This window comes from Anarrhichthys ocellatus, unplaced genomic scaffold, assembly GCF_004355925.1.
Source record: "Anarrhichthys ocellatus isolate YVR2014 unplaced genomic scaffold, GSC_Weel_1.0 scaffold652, whole genome shotgun sequence".
Lineage (NCBI taxonomy): Eukaryota > Metazoa > Chordata > Actinopteri > Perciformes > Anarhichadidae > Anarrhichthys > Anarrhichthys ocellatus.
In genome coordinates, this window is record NW_022280626.1 from 2,501 (window position 1) to 15,217 (window position 12,717).

The 12,717-nt window shown below is 40.8% G+C and overlaps 1 protein-coding gene across 1 annotated transcript in view; it reads right to left on the reverse strand.

Annotated features, from left to right (window-relative positions):
* The window catches only part of LOC116376849 (ectonucleoside triphosphate diphosphohydrolase 6-like), a 14,359-nt gene extending 2,312 nt beyond the window's left edge, over window positions 1-12,047 (reverse strand). The window contains 6 exon segments of the mRNA XM_031838341.1: window positions 3,754-3,829; window positions 6,069-6,164; window positions 6,166-6,213; window positions 6,988-7,064; window positions 9,237-9,564; window positions 11,915-12,047. Coding sequence (XP_031694201.1) covers window positions 3,754-3,829; window positions 6,069-6,164; window positions 6,166-6,213; window positions 6,988-7,064; window positions 9,237-9,516 — 577 coding nt within the window. The 5' untranslated portion in view covers window positions 9,517-9,564; window positions 11,915-12,047.
* Between the last annotated feature and the right edge of the window lie 670 nt (window positions 12,048-12,717).

Below are 12,717 nucleotides of genomic sequence, written 5' to 3' on the forward strand. Positions count from 1 at the left end.
TACAGCCTTTTACCAGCAACCTCTGACCCTGGCCGCATGGAGCCGTGGATGATTAAAGGGCTTCATAGAAACTGTATCATAGAAGCTTTAACATCAAACTCTAAGAAGCTGTTTCCAAACAAAACAAACAGAGACCGGGCTTTAAAACACCGGCACTTAGCACCCGGCATTAACAATAAGTCGCCTCCATTCAGGACGGGGCGGGTAATCTCAGCCGGGATGGGACTCCTGAGAGGGAGCAGGAATCTGTCCATTAGAGGACAAGTTAATTCAGTAATCATGAAAAGACATTTATGGACGTAACGAGCTGATCCCACTCAGAGAGAAGGAGAAAACATTTCAGCCTCAGGAATAGGCGGGGGAGATAATCCCCCCCTCTTCAAGATTAAGTGGGACATTATCCCACACGGACATAATTGCTTGTATGAACTACTTTAAAAAGGATCGGATTAGAAGAGGCAGAGCCAGCGTTTAAAACATGTGGGTCCTTTATATACAGATATATATACACATACATATATGTATACTACAGCGGTACTACAGCAGCACTGGGATACCACAGAAGAAGACAGGTCAACCAGGAGCCAACATCTGGATCCATATAATAATTAATGAACATAGTCACATGGTGTCAACAACAACAAACACCTGATCTCACATCACAGCCTGAGACCTGAACACTGGACAGCTCAGGACCACTGATGCATCATGGTACATGTAGGCACATGGCTCCGATGAACTCATCTTTCTGGTTCAATATGGCAGCACTGAAGCACTGACTACGTTTACCATCAACACTGACTGGAGTCATAGAAGGTGGAGAACTGTGTCCTTAACCCTCTCAACCACAAGTAGTTCTTCTTCTATGAATCTCTGTGGCCGCGTTGTTCTCTTCAAAATAAAAGTCCTGCTCCTCTACAGAAACAGAACCGTGATGACTAGAAGTAGAACTAGAACATGTCTTTAATCAAGTTGAATTTCATTGATTATTCATTTCACAAAACTGAATGTAATGTTTATACCCAACATGTTATATGTCTACAAGTGTTACTAATGTTGGAAAAATAGAGGCTCTACATGCAATAAATATTAAGCTGTTCACATGTTTCCATCCTCCACATCCACCGTCGGACAGATGAAAATGTGACGATAGCGACGGTGTTTACGGCTTCTTGCTGTGATAGACGGTGCAGTTTTATAAATCTATTCCAGCCTGCAGTCACTAACAGAGACAAAGAGAAGGGAGCTATGAAGAAAGCAATTATTCAAATAAAACAAGACAATAACACAACATGAAGATCCTGTTTTGCATAAAGCTGAAAACATTATCCTGAATGCATCTTTCTGATTATTTATTTTATTTTACTGTTTAAATGTCATGCTTTACAATTTAACACATCAGCTGATCCGTATCAGTCATCAAAATATGTTTTTTAAAACATGCAAATTCCTCTGAATTCGTACCGTTCTCTCATTTAAAGCCACGTGTGATACCTTCAGGGAACAGCTGACCTATAAGCTCTTTTTTTTACCTGTGTGCATCTCTGCTATTGTGTATAATAGTATTTTAAACATTAACTGATCATCTTTATTGTTTAGTTCTAGTTCCCTCAGGGTTAATAAAGTTTGATTTTATCTCCACTCTTTACATGATTTGAGCCGTTTTAAATCCTGTGATGATAGAATAAAATGTAGGGTCTCTTTTAGAACCACAGAGGTTCCCCAGGGTTCCCTCTACGTCTCCCTGTGAAGTACTGACTGTAGAACATAGAAGTGCTTCAGCTGCAGCAGATGCCGGTCGATGTTTGACTCCATTGTCGTATTAAAAGGTAAATCAGCAGTGTGGTTTGTCTCCTGCTTCATGTAATTTATAATCCTCCATGTTGGAGGTTTTCGTTGGGGAAATCAGAGCACTGAGGAGGAGAATCATGAGAACGGCTTCACGGATTAAAAACAAATGAGGAGATGTAGAGACGCACAAAGTCTCTGTAATCTAATGAACTTATAAAGAGATGAGGATCATGTTCAGTATGAGACCTCGTGAAAGGTCAACCCTCTGAAGACCACGGACTACAACTACCACCTCACCACCAAGGACTACAACTACCACCTCACCACCAAGACGGACTACAACTACCACCTCACCACCGAGACGGACTACAACTACCACCTCACCACCAAGACGGACTAAAACTACCACCTCACCACCAAGAATGACTACAACTACCACCTCACCACCAAGACGGACTACAACTACCACCTCACCACCAAGACGGACTACAACTACCACCTCACCACCAAGAACGACTACAACTACCACCTCACCACCAACACGGACTACAACTACCACCTCACCACCAACACGGACTACAACTACCACTTCACCACCAAGACGGACTACAACTACCTCCTCACCACCAAGAACGACTACAACTACCGCCTCACCACCAAGAACGACTACAACTACCACCTCACCACCAAGAACGACTACAACTACCACCTCACCACCAAGACGGACTACAACTACCACCTCACCACCAAGAAGGACTACAACTACCACCTCACCACCAAGACGGACTACAACTACCGCCTCACCACCAATACGGACTACAACTACCACCAAGAAGGACTACAACTACCACCTCACCACCAAGACTGACTACAACTACCACCTCACCACCGAGACGGACTACAACTACCACCTCACCACCAAGACATACTACAACTACCACCTCACCACCAAACAATCAAAGGTTACTTTACGTCTGTCCACGATGTCTTCATCTTTTGTGTGTCAAAATTAGCTAATAGATTCGTGACATTTGACCAAACTCTAGTGAGTTCATCTTAACGTTCACGAGTATGAAACCACAATGTCTCCGATTTTTAATTTAAATTTTAACCTGATGCTGGTTAATGTTTCTGTCACTTCGGGTTACATTCAAGCTGCACTAACTGAATATTTACACTGGTTTAATGTTGACGATATAATCACGATACTTAAGTCACGATAGGATCTTATCACGATACTTAAGTCACGATACGATACTACCCCGATACTTAAGTCACGATACGATACTACCCTGATACTTAAGTCACAATACGATACTACTCCGATACTTAAGTCACGATACGATACTACCCTGATACTTAAGTCACGATACGATACTACCCCGATACTCGAGTCACGATAAGATATTACATGTGAACACATCATAACTTTTTAATTTACTTTGGTGAAATACAAATTTTTACTGAATGGAGCTTGAACGCATCATAATGTCACTCAGTGGAACCTCCATAAGGCTCTTCTTCGTTATAACAGCTGTTGCTCTGTGTTTCTAACGTTACTATGGTTAATAATGTTACTATAGTTACTAATGTTACTAGCTCTCCCCTGTCGATTTTAAATACAGATGTGTTGTTCACGTTTCATTCTCAGACCAGCGACTAGAACGCATTCATGCTGATCTTCAGATCACATATTTTTACTGAATCTAGGCCGATGATGATTTGATGATGATGATGATGTATTTTCACACTCTGATGGTTAAACTTGTAGATAATCAGCGGGTCACATGACACTGCAATGCTTGGCGTATCGTATTTTGTTGTATTGCAACGTAAAATATCGCGATACTATGCTGTGAGATAAACAATGAGCAGGAACTCAGTATGAAGATTCGGCTGATCGTTCATAACCAAACTGTCATCACATAAATATACATCATAGCTGCTTTAGAGACTTCGTACCTTCATCGGTGCCGTCCATGATGGACACACTGTCGTCTCTGGACAGAAAGGGAGACTCAGCAAACAGCGCCCTCACCTGGACACAGAGGGAAGCACAGCCAGCTTAGCATGAACTGAAACATCTCTCTGTCCATCAGGTCCATGAGAACTTTAGGACTGAACATAACATGATGTGGACGGCTGCCATTTTACATTCATAGGGAAAGTATCACTCCCCCGTCTGCACATGGTTCAGTCCAAGAACTGTGCTGATGTTAGGGACTCTCAAAGGAACAGCTCAACATTTTAGGAAATCCTCAACGTCCAGATCGATACCTCGCTCGTGTCGGCACAGTAAATGCGAGGCTAAAGCCAGCAGCTCGTTAGCTTAGCTTAGCATAAAGGCTGGAAACAGAGGGAAACTGCTAGCCTGGCTACCAAAGCAGCTACAGAAATATTTCAAAAACAACTTAATAATAATCACACGGAGCACATTTTATTAAAGTAACATAACTTTACTTATGTCCTGACCTTCTCATGCATGTCTGTACACCACGAACATTGATGAATTATTCATGTTTTTACATTCAGACATTCACACATTCACACGTTCAGACGTTCAGACATTCACACATTCAGACGTTCAGACATTCACATTCACACATTCAGACATTCAGACATTCAGACGTTCAGACATTCACACGTTCAGACTTTAACACATTCAGACGTTCAGACATTCAGACATCCAGACATTCAGACATCCAGACGTTCAGAATAGATGTAAATAAACTGTAATGTAGTTTAATGTCGTACATGTTTCTGCTGTTTGTGTTGTTAAACAGTGAGACAATCTTTTCACACCCTGAACTGTTCTATGATAATATGTGGAGTATACATTTGTATGTTTTTATAGACACACTCGGGTCATTTTTCTTGTGTTTTGTGTCTTTTCTACTTTGTTAAACTGATCAAAGTTTGTGCAGAAACCACGTATGTTTGTTTAAAAGCTGCTAAATAAAGACGAACATGAACTGAATGAGCTCCAGAGGGTTCATCGTGTCATTACATTATAATGAACAACATTTTACATATTCATTTTATGTATATCATGTATTTTTATTCAGAATCATAAGTTAGAGTTTAATGCAAACTGTTTATCACAAAGTTTTGCACATTTCAGTAATAATTTTACTTATATTTTCCAAACATTTTCCACATATTTTTCACAACTTTTTATATATTTTTCGGACAATTTTCCCGTATTTTGTTGGTAATTTCCCCACATTTTTCTGTTATATTTCCCCCATACTGACACATTTCTCTGAGTTAATGTGTCATTATGTTTGAACATAATCATATTCATAATATATTGGTATCCCCGCTCTGTGTAATCAGCTCTGTGTTTGGCTGCTTCAGCACCGCTCTGATAATGAGAGCAAAGCTTCAGATTAAATCACATTCTGGCTCTCGGCTGTAGTCCTGTTATTACTGATTACTTAAAAGCTTTAATAGACTTTTTATTTTTCGGACATGATCCTGATGATGACGAGGAGCCTCCTCCTCCTCCTCGTCATCATCAGCATTAGCTTCCAGTGAGGAAACGAGCCAAAAGCATCTCACAGAGCAGCTGATCTCAGTTTGATTTGATCTTGATATGAAGTGTTTGTGTGTGTGTGTGTGTGTCTCTATGTCTGTGTGTGTGTGTGTGTGACTGTGTGTGTGTCTCTGTGTGTGTGTGTGTCTCTATGTCTGTGTGTGTGTGTGTGACTGTGTGTGTGTCTGTGTCTCTGTCTGTGTGTGTGTGTGTCTGTGTGACTGTGTGTGTGTCTGGGTAGTGTGACTGTGTGTGTGTGACTGTGTGTGTGATTGTGTATGTGACTGTGTGTGTGTGTGTGGTGTGACTGTGTGTGTGTATCTCTGTGTGTGTGTCTGTGTGTGTGTGTCTGTGTGTGTGTGACTGTGTGTCTCTATGTCTGTGTGTGTGTGACTGTGTGTGTGGGTGTGACTGTGTGTGTGTATCTCTGTGTGTGTGTGAGTCTGTGTGTGTGTGACTGTGTGTCTTTGTGTATGTCTGTGTCTCTGTGTATGTGTGCGTGTGACTGTGTGACTGTGTGTCTTTGTGTATGTGTGTGTGTGTGTGTGCATGTGTGTCTCTCTGTGTATGTGTGCGTGTCTCTGTGTATGTGTGTGTGCGTGTGTATGTCTGTGTGTGTGTGTGTGTGTGTCTGTGTGTGTGTGTGTGTCTCTGTGTATGTGTGTGTGTATGTATGTGTCTCTGTGTATGTGTGTATGTGCGTGTGTGTGTGTGTGTCTCTGTGTGTGTGTGTGAGTCTCACCCTGTCCAGCAGGTGTTCAGCCTTCTCTCCAGGTAACAGACGGAGGCCGGCTGTGGCCTTCAGGACCAGAGGAGTCAGGGTCCAGCTGGAGGGGGGGGACGGTGGACTGGGCCAGAACCAGAAGATCCATGATCCCTGCTGCACACTGGAGGAGACACGAGGAGGAGACAGAGGAGGAGACACGAGGAGGAGACACAGGAGGAGGAGACACAGGAGGAGACAGAGGAGACACGAAGAGGAGACACGAGGAGGAGACACGAGGAGGAGACACAGGAGGAGACAGAGGAGGACACACGAGGAGACCGAGGAGGAGACCCGAGGAGACACAGGAGGAGACAGAGGAGACACAGGAGGAGACACAGGAGGAGACACAGGAGGAGACACAGGAGACAGGAGGAGGAGACAGAGGAGGAGACACAGTAGGAGACACAGGAGACAGGAGGAGGAGACAGAGGAGACACAGGAGGAGACACAGGAGACAGGAGGAGGAGACACAGGAGACAGGAGGAGACACAGGAGGGAGGAGACAGGAGGAGACAGGAGGAGGAGACACAGGAGGAGACACAGGAGGAAGCAGGAGGAGGAGACACAGGAGGAGACAGGAGGAGACACAGGAGGAGACACAGGAGACAGGAGGAGGAGACAGAGGAGGAGACACAGGAGGAGACAGGAGGAGACAGGAGGAGGAGACACAGGAGGAGACAGGAGGAGGATCTTTTATTATCTTATCAGTGCGTGTTTTTATGGGTAGGGTAAATTACTCTCACAAAGTAAAAGTACAACATTTAGTACTTTTGATGGTTTACTGACTTCTTCTGGGTTTGGAGGTTAAATGAAATCTTGTGGATCCTTGTAGACCAGCTGATCATCACTGATGGTGATCACAGATCTATAAACGTTAAATATGTGTTGAACAAACCTTCTCTGGGTCGTCAGCGTACGCAGACAGGCCAGGTGTGATGGCCCTGAATGTCTCATGGGCCAGTGTAGGAGCTTCTACAGGAGAACAAAAAAAAAAGACTCTTCAACATAAACATTAAACATTAAACACTAACATTAAACATAAACATTAAACACTAACATTAAACACTAACATTAAACATTAAACATAAACATTAAACACTAACATTAAACATTATACATGAACATTAAACACTAACATTAAACACTAACATTAAACATTAAACATGAACATTAAACACTAAACACTAACATTAAACATTAAACACTAACATTAAACATTAAACACTAACATTAAACATTAAACATGAACATTAAACACTAACATTAAACATTAAACACTAACATCAAACATTAAACACTAACATTAAACATTAAACACTAACATTAAACACTAACATTAAACACTAACATTAAACGTGAACATTAAACACTAACATTAAACACTAACATTAAACATTAAACATGAACATTAAACACTAAACACTAACATTAAACATGAACATTAAACACTAACATTAAACACTAACATTAAACATTAAACACTAACATTAAACATTATACATGAACATTATACATGAACATTAAACACTAACATTAAACACTAAACACTAACATTAAACATGAACATTAAACACTAACATTAAACACTAACATTAAACATTAAACACTAACATTAAACACTAACATTAAACATTATACATGAACATTATACATGAACATTAAACACCAACATTAAACATTAAACATGAACATTAAACACTAACATTAAACATTATACATGAACATTAAACACTAACATTAAACACTAACATTAAACATTAAACATGAACCTTAAACACTAACATTAAACACTAACATTAAACACTAACATTAGCTTCTGCATTGAGAGATAATGGTGATGAAAGAAAGGCAATAAGAGTTTTACATCACAGTTAAATCGGACTGACCCTGGAGCTGTGCCTACATTTGAGCTGTCGTTAATCTCTTAATGTCTGCATAACTAACAGGTTAGCTCTGGTTAGCTCTGATGCTAACAAAGAAGCCAAAACAGCACTCAGCCTGTGTGATTTAGCTTAGCGGCTAAATGCGATAACGAAGGCATTTGGATGAAGCTCTGCAGGAAACTTTCTCTAAGCCTAATAAAGCTAAACCCTCTAAAACACAGTAATGAGTCTGTCCCTGTGGAGCGGGACGTCCCGGCTCAGAGCTGCTGCTGTCTGCTCACATCTGCTAATTAATGCTGTAAATACAGTGAGAGTGAGCAACACTTTAAAGACTGTGTCATCTGGAGGAGTCCATTTAGAATCAAATACAGAGATCTAACCTCCAAATATCACATATTGATACGTGAACAACTTCAGGACTGAAGACAACTACACGTCCCACAAAGCATCGCTGCACATTCCTGACTGTATTGTGAAGCTGCGTTCACACCAAACACTCTGCACAGACGCCATGAGGCTGGGGAGATGACGGGGATCCCTCCTCCATCACATACTGTATCTACCACAGTTGCTGTTAGACGCACTGTGAGTGAATATATGATGAGCTCAATCATACGGTGCAGACAGTAACATGCTGCTGTATTCACAACATGCACAGGAACACAGACGTTTGAATGAATCTCATGTTGAATCACAACAGCCACATTAAAATATGAATTAATTGAGGAATTAAAGAAGATTCATTAATGTTCCTCATCAATGATCGTCTACATGCTAACAGATATTAACGGCTATTAACGGATATTAACAGATATTAACGGATATTAATAGATATTAACGATATTACCGGATATTAATAGATATTAACGGATATTAACAGATATTAATAGATATTAACGGATATTAATAGATATTAACGGATATTAATAGATATTAATGGATATTAATGGATATTAACAGATATTAATAGATATTAACGGATGTTACCGGATATTAATGGATATTAACGAATATTAACGGATATTAATGGGTATTAACGGATATTACCGGATATTAATAGATATTAACGGATATTAATAGATATTAACGGATATTAACAGATATAAATAGATATTAACGGATATTAACATGTGAATGAAGTCATTAAGTTCTGTTGACTGCAACGGAACGTTTACATCTTCTGCTCCTTTACCAATTCATCCTCTCTCTCCTCCTCCTCCTCTCCTCCCCCTCTCCTCCTCTCCTCCTCCTCCTCCTGTACCATTGAGCTCTATCTTGAACTTGAAGATGTGGATTCTGGTCCCAGTGCTCCCAGCGTCAAACATGATGCCGTACTGGTAGCTCCGCCCAGTAGAGGCGGTCCTATCGTCTGTGAGCCAGTCCGATCCAGTCTGGTCCCGAGGAGGAGGAGGTCCATGTAGTCCACCTAGTCCATGGTGGTCTCTGGTGTTTGTGGTGCTGTAGTGATGCTTCACAAACATCAGGTAGACCAGAAGGAAGCCCACGAAGAGGAACACTCCGGCCATCTTTGTTCTCTTCATCACGATTCATTCTGTGAGGAGCTACAAGAACCGAGTCCTCCTGAGAGTCTGAGAGTCAGAGAACACACGTCACATCAATGTAAGGTTCTGTGAAACAAAAACAACCATTACACTCACCATGATCAATACAAGACCTTTGGTTCTGCTGTAAAGAACTATTACACTCACCATGATCAATACAAGACCTTTGGTTCTGCTGTAAAGAACCACTACAATCACCATGATCAATACAAGACCTTTGGTTCTGCTGTAAAGAACCATTACAATATAATCTGTGAGCTGTCTTCTACTGATTAGCTGAAACGTTTGAGGTTTGTGAATGTTTGACTAACTGACAGAGATCTGAATGGAGTTTGGTTGACATTGAGGTCAGTTTGTTTTACATTGAGGTCAGTTGCTCTGGTAAGCAATAAACAAGTGGATAAATAATAAGCTCTGCTTAGTGTTTATGATCTACTGCAGGGGTGCCCAATACGTCGATCACAAAGGAAGTGCGGGTAGATCGCATGCCATTCAAAAACAATGAGATGTTAGCCTCTTGTGACCAAGCTTCCTGGGTTGGTGTATGAGGGGCACTTATAAGACGGTAATAAGGGAGGACTTTTTTTTCACAATGTCATTTTCGAAGTGCGTTCGTCAGATCTGCCAATCTACCATTGCTAGTGTGCAAATTGATGTCAATCACCACGGACGGTGTGCCCGCAATGGTTGGCCGCTCGAATGGATTTATTGCCAAGTGCAGGGAGGACGATGTTTTTCCCCACTTCCTTAATTACCGCTACATAATACGCCAACAAGCATTATGCGCTAAAATGCTAAACATGAAAGAGATAATGGATGTGGCAACAAAGATCGCCTGTTCTATTCGAGCGAGAGCTCTTCAAAGACGACTGTTCCGTGCACATCTGGAGACGGCTGACTGCGACCACTCTGAGTTCTTGCTACACACTGATGTGCGATGGCTTAGCAGGGGGAAGGTCCTGCAGAGATTTCGAGAGCTCTGTCAGGAGATAAAGGAGTTTCTCCTTGTTGTTAAACATGCAGAATACAACCAACTAAATGACGATCAGTGGCTGCTACACTTGGCATTTTTAACCGATCTGACCAACATGCTGAATGAGCTTAATTTAGAGCTGCAAGGAAAAGACAAAACCGTGGTCAATATGATCAGCTCAGTTAATGCTTTCAAACGAAAAATGCAACATCAGTCCTCAAAGCTGCAGCACCATGATTTGGGGAACTTCCAAAACCTCGCGTCAGAGCTGGAGACGCAACGGAAGGCGTGTGCGTAACTTGACAGTGCGCGCTACACAGAGCAGATTGACAAGTGTCTGTCAGAGTTTGACAAACTCAAGACTTTGCTTTACTCGAGCCAGTCGCTACATTTATGTGCTGCACATTTCAGGAAGATATTGAGGTTGATTTACTCGCATCAAAAATGTCAACGCTGTTTCACCTGAACTCGTCTGGAGTGGAGGATGAGATTCTGACACTACAGGCTGACGTTCAGCTGAAGTCCAGGGCTCATGGACAGTTTGTGAACTTACTCACAGAGGAAAAGTACCCAAACATGAGGAAATGTGCGACCTTCCTGATTGCATTATTTGGCTCTACTTATTTATGTGAGTCAGCCTTTGAGTCCGGTCTATGCAACTCTGGCCAATTCCATTCAGTGCAAGTCATCAGAGTAAGGTAATGACCAAAAATGTACAGAATTGTATTGTGCCATAAGGGTTCATGCAGTTATGCAAGGTACGCCAACATGTATTGTAAATATAAAGTATACTCAGTATATATATATAAATAGATATTTAGCATGTTTAATGTTGGTAGATCATTTTGACTTGGTCATTTTAAAAGTAGCTCGCAAGCCGAAAGTGTGGGCCCCCCTGATCTACTGGTATGTATTTCCATTGACACCCACTGATTAGTGTCAAGTTCTACGTCTATAAGCAAAGCAACGTTAAAATGGTGGAGTCTGAATGGAGTCTGATAATAATCATAATAAGATAAGATAATAATAAGATAAGATATCACAATAATCACAATAAGTTAATAATATATCATAATATGCATAATAACATAAGTTAATAATTATAATAATCATAATAAGTTGCTGTGTTTGCTGAGGAGCTGCTACTGCAAACCGGAAACTCACGTTGTCGCAAACGTCCATTAAATGTCGTAAAAGATGTTTAAAAGAACGTCTTTGTTTTTACAGCAGATGTTTAGCTAACGTTAGATGCTAACAGTTAGCTGGGACCTGTTGAAACCGGTAGTTAGCATGTTAGCATTAAAGTGATAACTAGCATCATGCTAACAGCTCTCCTGCTAGTGAAATAGAAGCTTTTTCTTTCTAACGGAACAAACAGTAAAACGTGTTATTTTTTTAACGTACCGAGCCGGTAACCGGCAGCAGCTGCTCCGTTAAATAAACCGTTTAATCACTTGTGCCTTCATTCGGTCTCTACCGAACTCTACTGTCAACACAACGGCGCGGCGTGATGACGTCACATTCAACGGACCTGGCAACGTGGCTGCAAAAAAACTTTTGTTTTAAAAGACATTATATACATTTATATTACATTATATTATATTATATTATATGATACAGAGAGACAATAACATTATTGAGAGAGACAATAACATTATTGTCTCTCTCCTCTCTCTCTTTCTCTCTCTCTCTCTCCTCCTCTGTCTTCCTCCTCTCTCTCCTCCTCTCTCTTCCTCCTCTCTCTCTCTTCCTCCTCTATCTCTCTCATCTCTCTGTCTTCCTCCTCTCTCTTCCTCCTCTCTCTCTCTCTCCTCTCTCTTCCTCCTCTCTCTTCCTCCTCTCTCTCTCTCTCTCTCTCTCTCTCTCTTTCCTCTTGTGAATGGAGGTTAATGGTTCATAATCTTCCTCATCACAGAATAACAGCTGAGTGAATCTAATCTCAGATTTACATACAAATGACATTTAGAGACAATTACGTCAATTTGAGACGATAATCACGTAATAAAGACAGTAAAAATATTAATATAAAATGTTTTATTAATATTTCACATTTAATTTAGTTTAGTTTTGAATTAAAGCAGCAAAAAGGATTCTGCTAAATGAAACAAAAACATTAAATATTTAAATATGAATAGAACAGCATGCAGTAGAAAATATAAGAGATATAAACACACACACAGTATAAATATATATATATATATATATAT